Raw genomic sequence first — 22,062 nt, 5'->3', positions numbered from 1 at the left:
GATGCCAAAAAGAGTCCGTGTTCCATTAAAAGAAGGGAAAAGAAAAGAACAAAGGCAAATAACAACTTACAGACTAGCTGAAATTGCCCATATTCTAGACTATGATTGCTGTAGCTTAAAAGCTCAAACCATATTAAGGATATAGTTTCATGCCAAAGACTTGAAGTTTCTAGACATATTGCAGGAAAGATTTGATGAAGGAGGGCTTTCCACCCTAATAATATTAGTACATAATTTCCAAGTTCAGCATGAAATCACAATGGGAAAAGAAAGGAAAAAGAACCTAGAAAAATAATACAATTAAATGACCCTCTCAAATGATAAAGAATACAGTGCTTTCAAACTTTGAGCAGCTAACCATGACCCTGCATTCCTGGTGATACAAATAAATTTTTGTAGTTCAAATGAACGCATCCCCATAAACTAGGGTCTTTTGGCCTTCATGATCCACAAACAATGATCAGAAAACTTTGGTCATCATGGAAAAAAAGCTACCCCTCGCCTTTTTTTTCCTTTTTTTTATGAGGATGTGTTATTGCAAACTAAACTCACAAAAGCAGTCAGGCAAAGCAGATCCTCTTCCCATGACATAATCATCTCTATGAGCATTCCACAAAGATTCAACCAGCTTCTCCCCTTCCATCCCCTTTGCAGTACATTCAGAATACAGCTTCCTGTTCAGGAAAAGTGTTTTTGGCTTCCCATTCAGTGCTCTCATTGCAGACACCATCTTATCCATGTTCCCAAAATATGTAGCCACATAAGCTTCACTATTGATTGAGACAAAATAATCCAGGGCAGCTTTAGTATTCCCATGCATGCTTGCGAAATCCGCATCATTAAGAAGGGATGATTTCATGTAGACGTTAGTGTAGATACTCGTTAAACCTTCAACTTCTAAGAGACCATCACCAGCTGCCAGATAAATGGGTGTATCTTTTGGTATGCCTAAGGACTGCAGGATGAAAGCTGTTTCATTGGGAGTAAGTGGACACTTGCCACGGTTTCTCCACACACGAGCAGCATCGCCCATCCAGGGTTTTCTATCGCCACGAGCAGCATCAATGGCATCCATAGAAGCAGGAGATAGACCTGTATACTCACACTGGCTATAAGCTACCATGTCTGGCTCAAACCTAAGGTGAAGGGACAGGAAAGAATTGGGCAATGCCCTCATCAGCTGAAATCCTTTATCTTCTAAGTGTTTCTTGAGCCGCAGTGCCTTGTAACAAGCTTGACAGAGAGCAGATTTCGCATAAGCAGGATACCTATCACATTACATATATTAGTTGTTCACAGACTATATTCTGACTCCAAAAAACAGAAGCCATAAGGACTTGGTCCAGTGGTAATCCACTACCGCAGCTATATCTGATATAGAACTCAACAAGCACAATAGAATTCACATCCAAATACAACTCTTGAAAGCAATGAAGTTCATAGCAAAGGAAATATGATCATGCACAATAGTAAATGACATATCCAGAACAGTAAATGACATATAACTCATTGTTTCTCATATTAAATGTTTGAAACTTATTGTGGCAAACATAAACTATTTCAGATACAGAATCATCTGGTTTTTCCATCATAGTATGTTGACACTGCATTTCTGAATCTTTACCTAAAAGGGATCAGAACCTTTACTACACTCCCCTTTCCCATTTACATAAATGTTTTTAACTAAGATCATGCAGCTCTGACATTTTGGTGTCCTTGCAGAAGAGGCAGCTCAAATTTGTTACATAGGTTGTTCACTCACATAAGCCACTAAGGGCCAACAAAAACACACTTAAAAAAAAAAAAAAAAAAATATATATATATATATATATATATATATATATATATATATTATTGAGAGAGGAATGCACAAAGAATGCATTAAGAAAAAACATAACAGGACAAGAGGCCCCTATTTATATACAAACAAGAGGGCCAAGAGGACCCATGTAACTGTTGGGAAAGGCCCCAACAGCTATATTGACTAAAAGACAAAAAAGTCAGTTCTGCCCCTGAAGGGCAGAGCCTATTACATGTACAGAATTACCATTCTGCCCAGTGTTGTGAAAAGCGTTGAGGCGTAGGAGGCACTCCACCAAAATCTGAGGCGAGGCGTAAGCCTCGAGGCGCAAAGCGTAAGCCTCAATTTTTTTTTTTTAATTGTACATAAATTATAGTTACTTCTTACAATGATTAAAAACTCACTTTATAAGAGGAAATTCAGCATATCACACTTTGAAAACTTCATGCAAATCAAGCTTCTTAAAAAGTGAAAAATATTGTTTTCCTAATATAAAAATGGATTCTCCTGATGTGGGAAATGTGTCTTTCATGCCAAAAGAATTGTACTTTGGTATTTTAATTGTATGTTTTTTACATTAAACTTATGCATGCAATGATTTTTTAAAAAACAAGTTTTAAAATAATAAAGTCTTTAACTGCATTTTATGCATTCCTTACATTTATTTTCTATCACTACTGAATTTCCATTACTTTTCTTAAATGCTTCACACTTCACGTACATTCTTAGATTCTCGCTTCTCACTTTGCAAACAGCCTCATGCATTGACTTATTCCTACGGTAATAAAACAACGAAATGTAAGGATGTCAACGGGTCGGATCTAGGTTCGACTTAATCGGAACTGACCTAGTGGAATTCGGATTCAGATGAAAAATAGTGAGGTCCATCCAAGTGACTGGCATCTCATTGGTACAGGTATTGGATGTCGTCCATCTTGAGATCAACGGCATCCAGAAGTGCTCTGACGGAATACCGTGAGCACATTCTGACCTGATCCTCTCTCGTCAGTGGGTCAGGGTTGGGCCGTTGGGTGGCATGGACTCTAATTAAAATTGCGTCGGATCGGTTCGGTTCGGGTCGTCCCCATGTCCCACAATATATGAGTGTGAAGAGGCAACTCGAACGTGCCAAAGACCTCAAATGAAAGAGGAAAAACGAGGAGCTGTGTTCCAGCTTTCCAGGTTCTCTCTCTCTCTCTCTTAGATTACCAATATTCTTGCAAACAAATTAACATGAGCCCGTAAACCCCACTTCTGCTTTTTATCCGCTTCAATTTTGGCTATTCGTTTAGTGAGAGAAAGCAGTAATTTGTGCGTTGGTGCTGCTCCACTTGGGTTCTGATTGTTACAAACAATGAGAGGATGAGAAAATTAACCAGTGGGTTTTGAGATTCAGCAATTCTATCACTAATAGCACATGAGATATAGCGTTGCTGAGAGACGAGAGAGGGCTTGAGTGAGAGACGAGCGAGATCTGAGAGACGAACAGTGAATGAGGGTTTGAGGCGTGTACGCCTCACCTTGAGGCGCACCTCGCTCTGAGGCGTATGCCTCAAAGCGTATGAGGCGTACGCCTCGGGGTATTTACGCTTTTATATTGTGCCTCAAGGCACAAAGGCCCTCGCCTTGAGGCGAGGCGCGCTTTTTGTGCCTTGAGGGGCGTTTTTAATAACATTGATTCTGCCTCTAATGGGCAGAGCCTATTACATGTACATAATTACCTACAGGACAAACCCTATTACACGATAAAATTACCAAAATACCCCTAGTGGGTATTTTCTATTGCAAGGTAGAAAAAAAATATCATATATATATATATATATATATATATATATATATATATATATATATATATATATATATATATATATATATATGTGAATACACACATATATATACATGAACATAAAAATATGTACATAACAATATGCATATATATTACTATATATATACATGTTACATATACAACACAACAACAACTACGCCTTCATCCCAAAACAATTGGGGTCGGCGATATGAACCAAAAAAGAAAATCATTCTGGGTCTTCCACATGAATCCTTCTCCTCCAATCATTTCTATCCAATGCCATGTCCTCGGTGAGGTTCAAAGCATTCATATCCTTTCCTATCATCTCCATCCATGTCTTCCTAGGCCTACCCCCACCTCTTTTAACTAATATATTTTCCCAACATGTTACATATACATAAACATATTTTAACAGGTTGATGCCATCTGAATCATAAGATTAAAGTATTGTTGTATTAAGAATGAAAGCTTATTCAAACATAATTGCGTTGTTTCATTAACACTTCTCTTAACATATCTTCTTGAGTTAGGTTCACTCATGATTGTTTTCAAACTAATCATTATCGAATCTAGCCGAATTATGATCTAGCTATTTGCTTAGGATTAATTGGGTAAATCTCATATTAACATTTGGTGAGTATGATGACAACTAATGCTTCTAAATATAGATGTGAAACTATGTAACATGGACACTTCTAAAAGGGCAACACACCCATGTCAGACCCGCACCACTTGCATACAACTTAAGGTGCCATCAATCACACCAGGGTCCATTTTTGTCTGAAACTGGACTCAGTTAGCGCTAACCAAGTCCAATTATTTATAAATATGTACACACACATGAAATTGATGTGTTGGACTCTTCGCACCTGCACCCATGTGACATGGGTGCGAAAGTAAGACTTGGTTTCATCTTGACTTGCTCTAGATTCCAGCTTGGATCATTCAATCAATAGTCAGTCAATCTAATCAACAATTTTGCAACCACAACCATCATGGGAAGAAGTGGTAAAACCATTTCATGTCAACTCCAAGGTTCTTTTAACAGAGAAAACGACGTGAGGGATAATACTAATTTAAGTCCAAATGTGAGTGCTGCGGCATACTGGGGCATAAGCTTTGCAAACACAAGTTACAACATTTACATGATATGGCTGGAAAAAATACAAAAACATTTTATATTTCCAGTGAGAGATCATCCACAATTATGGAACAAGGGCTTCAACTTATGAAAAATAAGTTACGACAAAACCAAAATGATTCAACTATCCTTGAGACCCTATGAACAAGATGTAACCATAGACCCCTGCATAAGTATAGGATGGTATAAACAAATAAGGTTCTCTGCAACATTTAAAAGAAATTTATTCTGATGAAAAATACCAGAAATTAGTAAAATCTAAAAGAAGAAAAAGAGTAAGCACTGAAGAAATTGAGAATATTTGAGGTTAAAAAAAGATGGTAATCTTTGTGAGAATATCATGAAATCCTTGTGCCTTACGTTTTTATTTTTCTTCAAAAAAAACTCGAGTTTAAAATGAAAAAAAGAATTTATTGCCTATATAGATGAGTGTTGATATGACATTCTGCAACATGACTGTCACAAAATATGTAGAAAAATAAAAGAAAAACCACAAAGGGCTTACGATAACACAAACACAATGTGCACATGCACAAGTCCACCGTGAGATAATACAAGGTGCCAACTAAGGGGCAATACTATGCATTAAAGCACAAAAGCAAGAATAAAAATAATAACATTTTATTCATAATATACTCACAAAGTAAGTTAGAATGCTTTAGAAGAACATTGAAGAACAAGAAGGGAGTTCACCCTTTTATACACAAGAGGTAGTTCCAACAGCTCTATTGACTAGTCAACTTTATGTTGACTAGTCCAAAAAGAACCCAACAGCTCTATTTGGTCTTTGACTAAATAGTCTCTATAAAAACAGAAAAAGACAAAAAGAACAAAATAAAGTAAAAGAATTAAAGTACCCCTAATGGGCACAACCTATTACAATATTGTAAAATGATGAAAATACCCCTAGAGGGTATTACCTATTACATCATTATAAATAAAATATATATACATATATATGTATAATATGAAACAAATATATATATATATATATATACAACTTAACACTCCCCCTCAAACTTACTGTGTGATATACCGAAAGTTTGGAAATACAAAAAAAAAATCAATGGGGAGGATCTAAGTTTTCAAGTATCTTCATTGAGAGTCTCCCTTCATCTTTATGACACATCAGAGAATTTTGCAAATATAAGTCTTTGAATGTCTTTATTGGTAAATGCCTTCATCGGCTATCTCCATCTTCATGATATGATATATCAAAGATATTCCTTTTTCAATCTATCGCATCTTTAAGAATCTACAGACAGAATAAAACACAAATTCCAACTACACAAAAAGAAGATATCCTAACCAAATAGTTATATAGTTTAAAAACAAACTAGTAGGTATATTTTGAACAAGAATAACACTAAGTAGAACAAAGTAATAATTTTAAGATTTTTAGAAACATTAGTAACAATTCAAGCAAGATAAGAGGAGCATACCTCAGATATAAAATTTATAAAAACAATTTTAGACAAGCATAAGCCTATAATCAATATATTTTTCAAGAAAACATAAATATTGATCACAAAAAAATTTAATCACTTAAAAACATTTAAATTATCAAGAAGAGATAAACAATCATGTATTAATAATATTCCAAATTTTTAGAAAAACACTTCAAATAAAACAAATCATCAATTTATACTAAAAACAATATGCATATAAAGTATAACACTTCAAAAAAGAACCCTCAAGAAAAGAGAAAACAATAATGTGGACAAGATAATCAATTAGAAACATATATATATATATATGCAATATATTTAATGCACATAATAATGAATGAGAGCTATCCCATAAATCACAACCCATTAAAATTCACTCACACATCCCAGAATGAGTTTAAGTATAGAGGACCAAATAACAATTTTAAAACATATATATGTTATCCATTAAATGCATGATATTTTATAGATAAACATTTTTTCATACAAAGAAAAACAAGTAGTAAAAGTTTAAAAATTTCATGAAAAAATTTTAAAAAAATCCCACATAACAAAGGGAATGATATATGCAAATCAACACTAATTTGCGAAAGATATGAAGATACTTAAAAATCCCATAAATATCAAGAAATGATATTTTGCAAATATCAACAATAGTTCGACCACCACAAGCAATCACCTCACTAGACCTCCAAACTTCAAAAATCAAGTGTATAAGCGATTAGAACAAGAGCATAGACATAATATCATTAAAGGGCGAAAGGCAACACGAAGGTGTGTATAAACATCTCTTGTCTACATATAATGACATTCAAAACAAGTGTATAAGCGATAAGAACAAGAGCATAATCACAATATCAATGATTAGCTAAAATCACACACGAAGGTGTGAATAAACACCTCTTGTCTACATATAATGACACTAAAAAATCAAGTATATCAGCAACTAGATCAAGAGTATAATCACAATGCCAACAATAGGCTAAAAACACACATGAAGGCGTGAACAAACATCTCTTGTTTACATATAATGACACTTAGATGAGAAGTACAATAGGAGGAAGACACGGGGTAAGAGAGCTTGTAATGAAAACAAACTAATGTCATCAAGAAGAATAAGATTATTAATTTTAAGAATCATTTGAAACACCATGGTTTCAAAATAGATAGTCATCATAGATAAACATAATTATAAGCATTCATAATAACAATGGCCAAATAAACAAATAAGTGATACAACACACCCACAACATCAGAGATCAAACAATCATCAATTAGAGCCAAACTTTAAGCTGACAATCTAAACTAATAAAAAATTGAGGTGCACACAACTCACCCCAACAAACAATTCTAGTTCAACAACAAGGCTAAAAATAAATGAAGCATCATATAAAAATCTGTGATGGACAAAACAAATGTCATAAGAAGGCAATACATACTCACGAAAATCAGTTTCCAAATAAGTGAGTTAATATAAGAACCAATTTGAAAAAACAAAGTTTCAAATCAAATCCAATAAAGGTAGATGAAAACTTTAAAATGAGTATAGTGCAACCATATGCATAGCAAGATATCAAATGATGCAATCATATGCAATTATATGCATGGTCAATATAAGCAAGTCTACTATGAGACAACAATGACATACAATATTAAAGATGGCCAAAAATATATATAGAGAGATTTTTAAAGAACCATATGGAAAACCACGAGTATACACAACTAATCATGGATACTCACAAAGAGATCAAAATTCATGTATATGCAATAATCTAATAACTTTAAAGCCACAAAAAATTACGAAGGAACACATAAGATATGCATATGAACACCATGATTTAACATAACATACTAACATACCCAAAATATATTTTGAATTTTCATGCTTACGCAAGAGCCAATAAAACAATAGCTCACTTAAAAAAGGGATTTTTAAGATAAAACTAATTTCAATTTAATTTAAGACCATAAAAGAATACCCAAAATATCTATTTTTTAAACCCAAAATACCAAAAACAATTTTGAAATGGCACATAAAACATGCATAGACATATGTCCACATCACATAAATATGAAGATATATCGATAGAGCAATCTCATGAGAGCATACAAAACATCCATGGCATGACTAATGAACTTAAAATCATGAGGACTCAAGATATGAAACATACAAGAATTTAAAAATGCTTAATGATCACATCTCAATGAAAGCACCAAACAGAATTCAAAGAACATGTTTTGACACTGTGTATAAAATCACCAATAATCATAATGGTGTCCAAGAAACCCAAAATAAATATATATATATATATATATATATATATATATATATATATATATATATATATACACACGAGATCATAAAATTATATATTTTTTGTATTAAAAATAATAATAACATGGAGAACTTACTATAAGGAGCTCAAGAGTAGACTACTTATGAGTTAATGCCAAAACAAACAAACACAAGAGCCATTAAAATAATATTTCATTAAAAGGCATTTCACAAAACTCTAATTCTAATTTATTCAAAAAACATATTTTACATACCCAAGAAATAACCATAATATTTTAAACAAAATTTGAAAAGAAAAGAAAGAAAATATATATTATAAATACCTTTTTTTAATTAAACAAGAGATACATACCAAAATACGAGAGCCTCGAGTCCAAGCCATATATCAATCCAAAATTTTCTTTCAAAGCACGAACTCGAAAAAGATACCAAGATCAAGAATCCCTTGCTCTGATACCATGTCACGAAATATGCAAAAAAACAAAAGCAAGAACTACAAAAGGCTTATGATAACACAAACACAATATGCACATGCACAAGTCCACCATGGGATAATACAAGGTGCCAACATAGGCAATACAAACAGCCACTAAGGGCAATACCATGTATTAAAGCACAAAAGCAAGGATAAAATAAATAACATTTTATTCATAATATACTTACAAAGTGAGTTAGAATGCTTTAGAAGAACATTGGAGAACAAGAGGGCGGTTCACCCCTATTTATACACAAGAGGTAGTCTCAAATAAAATTGTTGGACTGTTCCAACAGCTCTATTGACTAGTCAACTCTATTGACTAGTCCAAAAAGAACCCGGCAGCTCTATTTGGTCTTTGACCAAATAATCTCTATAAAAACATAAAAAAAATAAAAAGAACAAAATAAAGAAAAAAAACTAAAATACCCCTAATGGGCACAACCTATTACAATGTTGTGAAATGATGAAAATACCCCTTGAGGGTATTACTTATTACATCATTATAAATAAAATATATATACATGTACAACTTAACAATGACAAGACAAACTGGCAATGATTAAGCAATCAAATACCCAGCAGGAAGAAAGTGTTTGAAGTGCAGAAACTCCCATACCTATCCCTTCTTTGGCTCATAGCAGGTGTGATTGATATAAAACGATGTTTTTTGAGAAAGGGAAGAAGATATACAATGTAATCAAACTGCCCTTTGCGCTTGCTGCAGTCCACTCTGAAAGGTTCCCTTGATTCTAGATTTGTCGGTAGCACTTTCAGAACTTCTATGTAACCTTTCATTTGATGAATGAAATAGTCGACATCAAATATATCTGCAAAACCACTGCAGCAACTCAACCATCAGTCTGCTGCTGACAAATTCATGACATTAAGCTTCTCAACGTGGAGATGATGAGTATCAAAACAATGTTTGGTTTTGAGTGGGGTAGATACTAGAGTTAGAAGTTAGAACTATATCAAGTATTATCATAATGCAGAAGAAACAATTGGATGAAGCAACCTAGATACCAAAAACCAGAGCATTTCCAATACCAAAAAAGCCAAAGAAAATTGCATAATTATCATCATCAAGGCTTATCCATACTACATGTAATCTGCTAAGGCAAGAAAAATGAATTTATTGGTCACTTATAGCACACTCATAAATTGCTAGCCCTTAAAGTAACACCTATTTTTATAGAAGTAGAAGTTAAAAACTAAATAAACAATAGATTTAAGACAAACAAGTCATCTTTTTGATAAGCTAAAGAAGAGTTGGACAAAACGTGTATTGGCAGCTTAAGCAAAATTTGATAATGAGGTGGTTTCCCTTTTCCAATAACTAATGTGGACAACTAATGGGCCCATCTGTTTGGCTAAATACAGTAGTATACTAAGATTATTTCTGCAAGATAGACTACACAACCTTATAACAAACACTAAAGGCACAACTCCCTTAAAAAATATTGCAACAGAGGCCTCTTGTGTATCCTACCAACATTTATTTCTCATGCTTTCAGTTAAAGTGATAACAAGTCTAAATGACTGCACTTTTATTACAATAACATTTACATGGACAACTAAAGGTGCACACGTCATCAACCTAAAAAAGTGACATCATTGCAGAAGTTTACAGAAAGAAGTAGCAACTTGCCCTGAATTTCATACGGATGCAGTCCCTGCTCTATACTGATGAAAAAATCATAAACATCAGAAGCATAAAGGAACACAGTATACACATATAATAAAAAATTTCTCGAGTCCCATATTTCCATCCAACAAAACGTCATCACCTACAATACACACATATCAAGCTTCCAACCAAATGGTCTATAGACTCAAAGTCCCACATCACCTATGTAGATTTCTCTTTCTGCTTCCTATACTTATTTTTCACACTTTTTAAGGTCGCCTTTTTCTCTTCTATCATTTCTGAAAGAGCTTCCAGAATGAAGCATATACATGCACTGTTCGTTTCTCCATGAAGTGAATTGCAATATGCTCTCCAAATTTGCCACCTTATTTTCCGGTGGAATGCAGTATATAAAGCAACAAAAAATACTCTCCCCCAATACATGTACCATGACAAAATGTACTACATCTGGTCTATTAAGTAAGTTCTAAAAGTCCACACAATACATATAGCATGACAGGCCGAAAAGGGGAAAAAAACAAAGAGGCTCTAAAATTTTAATCAAATGCATGCCCATATCATTTAGAGGGAAGATACCATTCAGTGAGAAGGATCACGATTGGAAACAACTGATAAATTGCTGATGATACAATTGGCAACTCCATCTTTCATTACTCACAATGACAAAGTAATCATCTAATAAGAGCAAATAATAAAGGGTACAAGGAGAGATACCTTGTCTCGTTCCAATAGGCAGCAACCTCAAATTTTGGCAAAACTAGAGTCGAATTTAGCAACCGGGCGATACCAACACCATCACAGAACTGCATATTCCAAAAATACACCTCAACCCATAGGCAAGTAATTCACTTCCTACATGAACAGAAAAGGGAAAAAACTGGGAAGAGAAAAAAAGAAAAAACAGAACAACCCACATGGATGGAAGGAAACAAGTTCAGTATAAATGTTCATACATCACGTCTCATCTGATTAAGACCACCATAGCAATCCACTCTTATATAACCGTTGGTCTCCACTGGTAGAGCTGCATCATTTGAAGCCACAATTTTTTAAGTTTCTGCAAAAATCAAGATAAAAACTCAAAACAAAACAAAAATAATAACCAAAAAAATTGAAAAACAGATTGTTGGTATTTCCTCCTCAACCTAATAAGGGACCATTCTTCCACCACTCACAAGGCCTCCACTCTACAAGACGAAGGACATCCCATATGACTTCTTTTCTCTGCACAGACAGAAAACTACCAAAAACAAACAAGCCCCAAAAAGAATGAGCTACAATTTAGGAGTGTTTTAAAAGCAGATCACTAGACATGAATCAGAAAACGTACTTCTTGGTGGTCATAGAAGGTCTTGACGGAAACAAAAGGATGACCAACAATGTGATGGGAAGAACCAAAAGAGCCACCGTGAAGAATTGCCGAATAGAAGCTACCATGGTCGCACCACCGTCGATCTTCTTCAACCTCTACAACGTTTTTGAAGAACGCCAATCCATGCACGGATCAACAGAACAAGAAGCCACGAAGAAGATCTGGATCTTAGCCAAAATCGGCCCAAAATTAATAAAAAAAAAAAAGCAACCAAACGGGATGTAAAAGAACAATTTACAAAAACCTGTTTGGCATGACCTAACCTTTCAAAAATCACATTTAATTGCTTTATATTTGATAGTCGGTGTAATCGGGTCGGGTCGGGTCGGGTCAGACCGATTTCAAATCGGGTCTAAATGTTAGACCCAAAATCAACCCGATCTAATTCGGATCCGGGTCCAGATATGGCTAGAAAATGTGTACTCATATGGGATACAGGGTTCGGGTATTCCTCTGGTTATGGCTGGGTCTTCAATAGACTGATTTTGATTTATGTTGGTTTGGGTCTGGGTATGACTGAAAAAAGTAAACCCATATAAGTTACAGGTTTAGGTGTGATTCATTCGGGTCTTAATGGATTCCGGGTTTCGCTCCGGTCTCAAGCTTTCTATGGTCTGTCTCTTCTTATTTGTAGAGTTTAGATTTTAAAATTTTAGATGGAAAAGGAGGAAACGCATTGAGTAAAATAGTAGTTTATATTTATAATTTTATTATTATTATCATTATCTTGGTATAAGGCATGTTCGGTTGCCTCTTTTAGAATCTTTCTCCGGGCCCTGAGAGGATGATTGTAAAAGAAGCTGAAAATCTCATGTTCAACCAAATATAGGGATGGTCGTGCTCACTCCACCTTGCGCCCTTTGAATTGAGAATAAAGAACCTGAAACATAGATGGAGGTGGGAATGAAAGTTAAAATCAAAACCAGTGAGAGGATGGAGGCGGGGATGGACTTACACTTTCCTCAGACTTACCCTGTCCTTGGTCCCTGCCTTGCCCAGCCCGTCCCGATCATTTTTTTAGAAATGGCAATGGACCGAGGAGAAATGGGCTTCACCCTGCCTCGCCCCGTTTAGACCAAATGAAACCAAGATGAAGGCAGAAATGAAGGTTAAAATGAAAACCGGTGCAAGAATAAAATCGAGGATGAAAGGTAGGTGGAGACCCTGTCCCCCACCCTGATCCACTGACATCCCTAAGGGTATCTCTAAGGGTATGTTTGATCATTTGTTCAAGGTTGGACAAAATGAACAAAAGGAATGAAATAGAACATTGGTTCAGTTCGTTTTATAACAATTGTTCCAAGTCCAACGTTTGTTTAGATCATACTTAAATGTTATGTTTCAAACGTCCGTTGTTTTGATGACGATGTGCAAATTACTTGGACAGTCATGGATAATGGATCAAATTACTTCGTTTTGGATTGTATGACTCGATCTGTCCACCATTTTACATGTTTTAACAAATTTATTATGGGTTTTTGTGCGAATATAGATCCAATTACGAAATTATATTTAAAATCATAATTTTGGCTTGCGCTCACTGGATTACCAAACCATATTTGTTGATAGATGGGCTTGAGACAAACAAATGGTAAGTTTGATTTTGGCACCTCTGTCAAGGAGGAAATTTTGAATAACTAAAAGCATTACACAAATCATTTTCATCACCAGGTGGTGCTGCTCATTGACTTTGGGCTTGAAATGAATAGTTGAGTGCTTACTCTTGGGCCTTCATATAGCATTTAGGCAAAGGAAGCTAGTCATTTGACTAAGGTTTTTGAAATGTTTATGGTTGGCAAGAATGGCTGACAATGCTCTAGCATTAGTGGAGGTTGTAAATCAAGAATTACTTAAACAAGGCACTCACATAGGACAGTACTATATGTGGAGGTTGCCCATTATTGTTACCAGTATTACGATTCACTTGTGCCTCCGCTAAAAAAAGACCATCCAAATCTTTATTTATACAACAACAACTACGCCTTCATCCCAAAACAATTGGGGTACAATGAATAAAAAAATTGAGCACAAATACTTATGAATCCAGAGAAAACTCCTCAACTAGATCTCCCCAAATCAAGCCATAAACCGCCAAAAAGACTCTACAGTTCATGAGATTCAACTCCATTCATCACGATTCACATATCCGAATGCCAGAAAGCGAAAAATCTACAGGTAGTATTTTAGATCCAAGCAGATCGTGCATAGAGTAACCCTAGTTCAAAAAGACTACACACACCAGACCTCTTTTATGGAAAAAAGCGAGATCGCCAAATCTCACGAAAACATCGGTATTTTGGAAAACAACAAGAAACGATGAAGATTCCGGCGAGATTGCAGTAATTCCAAAGGAGAATTCTCATTCTTACCACCGTGGAAGCCCTGACACATAGGCGGAGAGAGAGAAAAAGAGTTTTTCATATGAGGGATGAGATGAGAGAGGGGAGACAGCAACATGAGCCCACACACTCACACACGATTCCGTGATGCAAATAGATGTATCCACCAGAGATCCCAAATCCTCACCGTCCGACGACGAGAAAGTGACGAACAAGGACCACATAGAGAAAGAGATAGAGAGAGGGGAGAGTTAGGTTTTTTTTACCATTAACGAAGGGTTTCCAAGGAGAGTTGGAGAGGGCGGTGGGCGAGGAGAGGAGGCCTCCATCACGTCGTAAGTCATCGCCAGTCGTCTTCTTCACGCCGCCATCGTCGCTGGACCACCGCACGCAGCGTTAGGGTTAAGCAACCCCATCGTCATCGCTCAGAGTGAAGAGGAGGAAATCCCGTCCAGCGAGTCACACTGAGAGAGTGTGTCAGGCAAGAGAGGCGCCCCCATCGAGAAAACTTCGTTCTCTTCATCCCTGTTACTTTTGTAACAGAAGGAGGGTGGAACGAAAATAACAAGGATTAATGGACGCGGCGGACGCACGAAACACCATCTGTCACGTCCAATGTTTGTTAAAAAACATGTTCTCAACATCTATTTTGTCTCTTGCGACACACGGAACGAACTATCAAACATTCCCTAACCGAACATAAGATTTTTGTTACAGGTCTATATTTTTGACCCGACGGAACCCACGGGTCCCTTAATCGTGTAGGGTTGGGTATAATCCGTTCGAACCTTCGGGTCGGGTTTGGTATACCCGACCCACTTACACCCTGACGACAAGTATGTAATTTCCCGAGATTTTCCCCCAAAAAAAACTTCTATAATTTATCGCGAGATTTTCACGAGAACGAGCCGGGTAGCCCCCATCATTGCTCGTCCTTTCTCCTCGATGGGTCGAGAAGGATGCAGAAACCTCTCGATTCTCTGATGCTGAATTCTTCGCAGATCATCTCTAGAGTATTCATAGATCGCTTCTCTATCGAGAAGCTTCAAGAGTCCTCTTCCCCGCTCTCTATATAAACCTCACCTAATTACCATCGTCCTCAACGCAAAGAAAGAGAAACGAACGCGAAGAAATCACCATAATCAAGAGCTCTGCAACGCTACCAATCGTTTTCGAACACACCCATCTTCTAGTTTTCGCCTTCTGAAGAAGAGTAAGAAGAAGAGGTAGAGAGAATGTCGATCATTCCGAGCTTCTTCGGCCGACGCAGCAACGCCTTCGACCCCTTCGAGGCATTCCCCTTCCCCACCCGCTCCTCCTTATTCGGCGTCGGAGATGGCGAGACTTCCGCCTTCGCCAACGCCCAGATCGATTGGAAGGAGACGCCCGAAGCCCACGTCTTCAAGGCCGACCTCCCGGGGCTCAAGAAGGAGTTGGTGAAGGTCGAGATCGAGGAGGGGAGGGTGCTCCAGATAAGCGGAGAGAGGAACAAGGAGGTCGAGGAGAAGAACGATCGCTGGCACCGCGTCGAGCGCAGCCGCGGAAAGTTCCTCCGCCGCTTCCGGCTGCCGGAAAACGCCAAAGTCGACCAGGTGATGGCCGCGATGGAGAACGGCGTCCTCACGGTGACCGTCCCCAAGGAGGAGGCCAAGAAGCCCGACGTCAAGTCCATCGAGATCTCCAGCTGAGCGTCTTCTGCGACCTCCGACCATTGAATCCGTCGCCTTCTCAGGTCTGATGTGAAGTTGTAGGATGTTGGTCTGGAAAATCTTGGTGGGGTTTGCTTTGTTCTTTGATGGTTAGTGTTGGGTTCTTGGTATGATTGTAACAAGTGGTTTTTGTATCTTCTGTAGACGTTTGTGTATGCTGTAAGCCGCACTCTGTAGTGTTGAATACTTGAATATAATGGAAAACTAGTTGTTTGGAGTGACAATGTAACTCCTGAATTTTGCCCCTTTCTGCTTATGAATTTGCTTAATTTTTTTGATTTTTTTCCCACTTTAGTGTAGGTTGTAGCAGTCTGTTGATTACTTGTTTTGCTTCATATTGTTTGTTTTCACTTCATAAGATGGGTATTCCGTAGTAATGCATTTTCTTAGGTGGTTGATGTACTTCAGGTGGGGACGCCCTGTTCTTGATTATGTCTTGTTTATTACCATCCTCATAGCCAAAGCCTTCTTTGCGTACTACTTCCAGTGAAGGTGCATTAACATGCCTATTGCTGTGATTTAATCGGACTGATAGAATTTTAGTCTTTTCCATCTTGGGTGTTGATGAATGCTTGATCTTCTTTGTGGTTAAATGTGTCTCTGAATATCTGATTAATGGAAAGGTGACTTCTAGAACATAAAGCTAACATGAATGGAGCACATAGTGTCACCAAGTTTCTGTTGCTTTCCAGCCATAAATTTTCTGTCTGTTTGATGTTGATGATCTTGACCGGCATAAAATATCGAGGATGATGTTCAGGGAGATGTTTAGAGGTTTGAATGTGGGCATAGTCTCCTGGTTTTCCAATTTTCTCCAGATGTCGGTACTTATCTGTTGCTGGTGCCAGTGTTCAAATTTTCATTAGTGCTGAACTTTCCTTGATATGTGGCTTTGTTACTTATCTGTTGCTGGTGCCAGAGTTCAAATTTTCATTAGTGCTGAGCATTCCTTGATATGTGGCTTTGTTATTCGAATTATGAAGTTGGATATGTTTTGTATTCAGAATGTTGGAATTGCTGTTTGAAATTGTAGTAGTTATAAGAGCTATAAGAGCATACTAGGGTTGTATCTGTATGCTGCAGAAAGCCCTTTCTGCAGAAGTGCACTCGCTGCGGATGTTGCTGCAGGCGCCACTGCGCCAATGCTAACACATGGCTCTATTTCTCCACGGGGAAAGAGAGCCCTGATTTGAATGGGAAACCACTCGGTGGGCAAGGAGCAGTGGATGCAGTTGTGCGGGAGGTGGACTTGAACAAATTCAGCTCAGAATACCGAAGCTATGTCACCTGGGTACGAAGGTATGTCACCTGGGTGTGGGTACGGGTTGTCCCTAGGGGTGGCAATCGGGTCGGGTTGGCGGGTCGGCATACCTCAACCCGAACCCGACCCGTTCATTAAACGGGTCGACTGTGGCAAACACTAACCCGACCCATTTAATAAACGGGTAACCCGACATGACCCGCCAACCCGTTTAATAAATGGGTTGGGTCGGGAAAACGGGTTGGCGGGTTGGTGGGCGGGTTGGCAGGTTGGCGGACGGGTTGGCGGGTCGGTTAGCGGGTTGACCCGTCCGCCTAACCCATTTATTAAACGGGTCAGCCGGGTTGGCATACCCCCAACCCGACCCGTATAATAAACGGGTTAGGCGGGTCGATCCTTTTATTAAACGGGTTGGGTTAAGCCCAAACCTGCCTAAGAGGCGGGTTGGCGGGTCGTGTCAGGTTTTGCCACCCCTAGTTGTCCCCATGCAGATGTAGACAGTCCTGTCCAGACTAAAAGAGTAATGGTCATCGTTTCTCATATCACTTGGATTGATCCTCAGATGATACTTTACTGGAGGGGGGGGGGCGAAATACAAAGCTCTCACTGTGGCTTGCTCTTCATCTTTGAGAGAGCGTACTTGCACTGGGAGATGCTGACCTTGTCTGATTCATTTATCAGTTCTTAGCGGGATGGAAAAGAGACATACTAAAGATGTCAGGGTAATATTCTAAAACTAATGATGATGGTGGTATAAGGAGGTTGTTTGTTGTTATGACTGGTAAGCAAAAAATAGCCGATTCAGGTCAGTATCGTATCGGTTTTCTGGCTAGCGGTATGCACCGATACTGACAACACTGGCATAGATCTTGCCGGCAGATTGCGCAGAGTAATGGAAGGCAAGGAAAACCCAAACGATATTCTGAAAGGAATTTTGAATATTTTGCTTAGTTTTGACAGTTTTTTGTAAACCAGATTTTTTGGCTAAAACTTTAAAGAAATTGGCTAGGCTAGATGGTAGATGACCAGGATATGGAAGGATCACCCCCCGGATTGGCATCCTCTCAAAAGGAGGTGAGTTTACTGTATAATGATCCTTTAGGGCACGTTTGATGGAGCATCTCGCTTGTCATGCTGGATGAAAAATACAAAAGTAACGTAAATCGCAACAAACGTTGGATGCGGTGGACGAGTGGAACGCGGTCTGCCACGTCCATTATAACATGAAATTTTCATTTTACCCGAACAAGGACAGTGAGAAACAAAATAAAAAAAAAAACAGATGCATCGATGGGCGCATCTGTTGCCCGTCTTTCTTTCTCTCTCTTTAGTGATGCTATCCTGTGCAGCTAGAAGTCTTTCATTTTGTCCAATCCTGAAAAAGCCATCAAACATACTCTTAACATACCATTAAGGCAGGGGCGTAGCTAGGATTCATGTGAGGGGGGTCAAACAGGGGCGTAGCAAAAAAAAAATTATTTGTGTGATAGTCGGGGGGTTCGGGGGCAACGTCCCCGAAAAAAAAAATTTAGATAAAATAAAAAATGACTACAATTATTAATAAAAATCTATTTCATATGGACAAATCAAACTATTTGCTGCAGTCAGGGCTGGGCTAGGACTGGGATGGGCTATAAAAATGGATAAAAATCTATTTCATATGGAATCAGGGCTGGGCTAGGACTGGGCTTTTAAAAAAAAAAAAAAAATTAAACTGTTTCGGGAGGTAGGACTGGGCTACAGCCCAGTCCTGCCCCCCCCCCTAGCTACGCCCCTGCCTTAAGGTATTTAATGAACTGGTAGGTCTAGGTTCAAATCTCATAGGTGTCAAACCCTACATAAGCCAAAGCTTGGCAACTCCTATGGGTTGAGGGGTAAGCCCTCGGAGTTTTAGGCCGACATAGACAGGCTATTATTATGGCAGGCTGAGCCAGCACAACTAGGTTTTTGTGCTTCAGGCGGTTTCTTTGAGGATAAAAAAGTATCAAAATGACAAGAAAGGGCACGTGGCCAACACAGCTACCAAGCGACCCTGCCAATGCCACACTCCTTTATGATTTTCAGTTTGCTTTTATTCTTATTAAGAAAGTTCAACAAGTATATATTTCGGCTTCAGAGGTCATTTATTCCATGCACGCGAGTTGTAGTCCTTACTTCGTGTTAAAGCTTGATTTTAATAAAGCATATGATTCTGTGTACTGATCTTTTCTTTTGCAAGTGATAAATGACATAAGATTCGGTAGCCATTTTTTCGATGGGTATCAGAGCTCCTTATCAATGCACAAGTCATTGTGTCTATTAACAGGGTAAAGGGTGAGCAATTTTTATTGTGGTGCGGCCTACGACAAGGATGCCCGTTATCTCCGCTTTTGTTTAATACAACGGCAGAAAGACTTGCGGTGATTCTTAGATGCGCGCAAATAAATGTCTTCCTACAGTCGTTGGATATCCAAGGGTTTTCTGAACATAATATACAATATGCATACGATATGATAGTTTTTTAAAGGGCTTCACTACAGCAGATGCTTCGCGTTAGGCTTCTTCTCATGTTTTTTCAGCTTTGTTCGGGCTGAAGCTCAATGGAAATAATTGTTCGGTCACGCTACTAAATGACGATCCGACCAGTCAAAACGCGATGGGAAAATTTTTCAACTGCGCTTTAGGGACATTGCCGATCAAGTACTTGGGGCTCCCCCTACAAGTCAAACCAACCTCTAAAGTGTCATGGGCACCGGTTGTTGACAAGGTGTGTCTTAAGCTTCAATCTTGGCGTGCCAGATATTTGTCTATTGCAGGCAGAATTACTTTGATCAGGCATATTTTGTCTACGATTTTAGAATTTTTCATGTCAGTGTGTGTCATGCCTGTCAACGTTGAGCATCAGCTTAAGCGAGTCCTGTAGAGGTTTTTGTGGCGTGGTGTAAATGGACCTTATAAGAGGCACTTGGTGGGATGGGGCTCCATCAATATGCCAAGGACTATGGCTAGCTTAGGAATCTTTGCTTTGCTTAAAAGGAGTGTGGCATTGGCTGTGAAGCAGTGTTGGTTGGCTCATACTTCACAGGATGCATGTGCAAACTTTCTCCGGCTGAAATATGGTCAAATTGATTCGCTTGCAGTTCGTCGGGAGGCTCGTGGACCGTCTATATCGCATTTGAGGAAAATATGGTTTAAGGCATTGCATTTGTTTCTCGACAAAGATTTGGATGTGAGGGTAGATGGATCTTGGCTTCAATGGGTAGTCTCTAATGCGGGAGTTTTCCAAGTCTACAGGGTCTACCGTTCTCTTTTACCTCCAGGGCCGAGCTGGCTCCCCAACAATACTTTATGGGCAAAGGGACCATCTTTGAGGACCAAGGTATTGGCTTGGTAGATTCTTCATGACCAGATACAGACCCATAACAATATCAAGAGGATGGGTTTTCAGTTTCCCAGTTGGTGTGTGCTTTGTCGACAGGCTGAAGAAGCTACACAACATCTTTTTTGGTCATATGCAGTGTTTTGAGAATTGTTTTCTAAAACTTGGAGGAGTCCTTCAGTTGTTGTGCAGAAGGGTCACTTTGCGTTGGATCTTATCCTCGGCTCTGCTATAATTAGATGTGAAAAGAAGTGGAGGACTATTTGGAGAGTTTGGTTATTTACAGTGTGGTGGTTCATATGGATGGCAAGAAATGATGTTATTTTTTGGGATGTCCCGTTCAACCTTAACTGTCTGACTCATAGGGTCTTGGTTGATGTGTATGTTATCCTTCGCATATACCTCAAAGACCAGCCTATGCCACCAATCGATCCTCATTTAGATGTCTGTTGTCCTTGATGAGTTTTCTGTTTGTGTTTGGGTTTTTTTGTTTATGGTGTTCTCATGTTGTTGTTGTGGTTATGCTTGTGGGACTCGATGCTTTGTTGAATTTCACTTTTAAGTAATGTTGATCACTTTTGGGCAATACCTTGGGCTCCCTCTTCATCTTGGAGTGTCATGTCTCTCTCATTAGACCCCGCTTGTGTGCATGGTTCAAGAGAAGGGTTCACTCATGGTCATCTAAACCCCTTGTGATTGCATATCTCCTTGTGGTGAGATGGTGCAGGTTCAAACCCCAGTGGTAGGTTTGAATAATAACTGGTGGGGGTGTAAGGCACATAAATTTTCTGAGAAAATTCAATACATGATGAGAATTTTTAGAAATATTTTTGAATGCCTACGTGAATCTTGACGCGCACGCGCGCGCACACACACACACACATATATATATATATATATATGGATGCAAAACCCTAATATATATATATATATATATATATATATTTTTTTTTTTTTTTACACACATATTGAGATAAATATGTATATATATGCACATTGTATTGCAATTTTAATCGAAACCCTAAGTTTCTTTCAAATCTCATAAAATTAATCAAATGGCAAATCAAAAAGTTTAAATGATTTAAAACCCTTTCATTGTACATAATTTGGCAACGAATGTACTTCTAAAAGAATTATGGGTTTTACAGAAATTGAAATTGAGCATTTCAAAAAAAATTAAATATATATATATATATACAATAAATTTAAGAGTAATTTTTTATAAAGCCAAAAATCGGATTTAAGGGGTGTTTAGGCTCAACTTGGAGAGCTCGAACACAGACCCAGTTGGGCGTGTTTGACCAGCTGGGCGGTGGCCCAATTGTAAATACCACAAAGATTTTTAAAAGGAGCAAGTGCTCATTGGCCATAGGGGCGGCAGCCCCATGGCACTTTTGAAAGGAT

The 22,062-nt window shown here is 38.1% G+C and overlaps 2 protein-coding genes across 3 annotated transcripts; one reads left to right on the top strand and one right to left on the bottom strand.

The window, feature by feature from the left end:
- Positions 1-190: 190 nt before the first annotated feature.
- LOC149839927 (O-fucosyltransferase family protein) lies at positions 191-12,197 on the bottom strand. Of its 2 annotated transcripts, none has more exons than XM_090002909.1 (6): positions 11,950-12,197; positions 11,765-11,859; positions 11,573-11,643; positions 11,334-11,422; positions 9,588-9,809; positions 191-1,268 (listed from the first exon to the last, which is right to left on the bottom strand). In XM_090002909.1, the coding sequence occupies exons 1-6, from the start codon at positions 12,054-12,056 to the stop codon at positions 533-535; spliced, it is 1,320 nt and encodes a 439-aa protein (XP_089859035.1). In that variant the 5' UTR covers positions 12,057-12,197; the 3' UTR covers positions 191-532. The 2 variants fall into 2 exon arrangements, with proteins under 2 accessions (XP_089859035.1, XP_089859036.1); XM_090002910.1 differs by having other exon boundaries at positions 11,573-11,676; positions 11,950-11,986.
- Positions 12,198-15,414: 3,217 nt separating this feature from the next.
- Positions 15,415-16,260, top strand: LOC149839926 (17.8 kDa class I heat shock protein-like). The gene has a single exon (XM_090004278.1). It carries the CDS (start codon positions 15,566-15,568, stop codon positions 16,016-16,018), a length of 453 nt encoding a protein of 150 aa, XP_089860404.1. The 5' UTR covers positions 15,415-15,565; the 3' UTR covers positions 16,019-16,260.
- The last annotated feature ends 5,802 nt before the right edge of the window (positions 16,261-22,062 follow it).

This window comes from Nuphar pumila, chromosome 4 (assembly GCF_984573655.1).
Source record: "Nuphar pumila chromosome 4, dmNupPumi1.hap1.1, whole genome shotgun sequence".
Classification (NCBI taxonomy): domain Eukaryota; kingdom Viridiplantae; phylum Streptophyta; class Magnoliopsida; order Nymphaeales; family Nymphaeaceae; genus Nuphar; species Nuphar pumila.
Note: the sequence above shows the minus strand (reverse complement) of the source record. Positions and strands in the feature narration are given on the sequence as shown.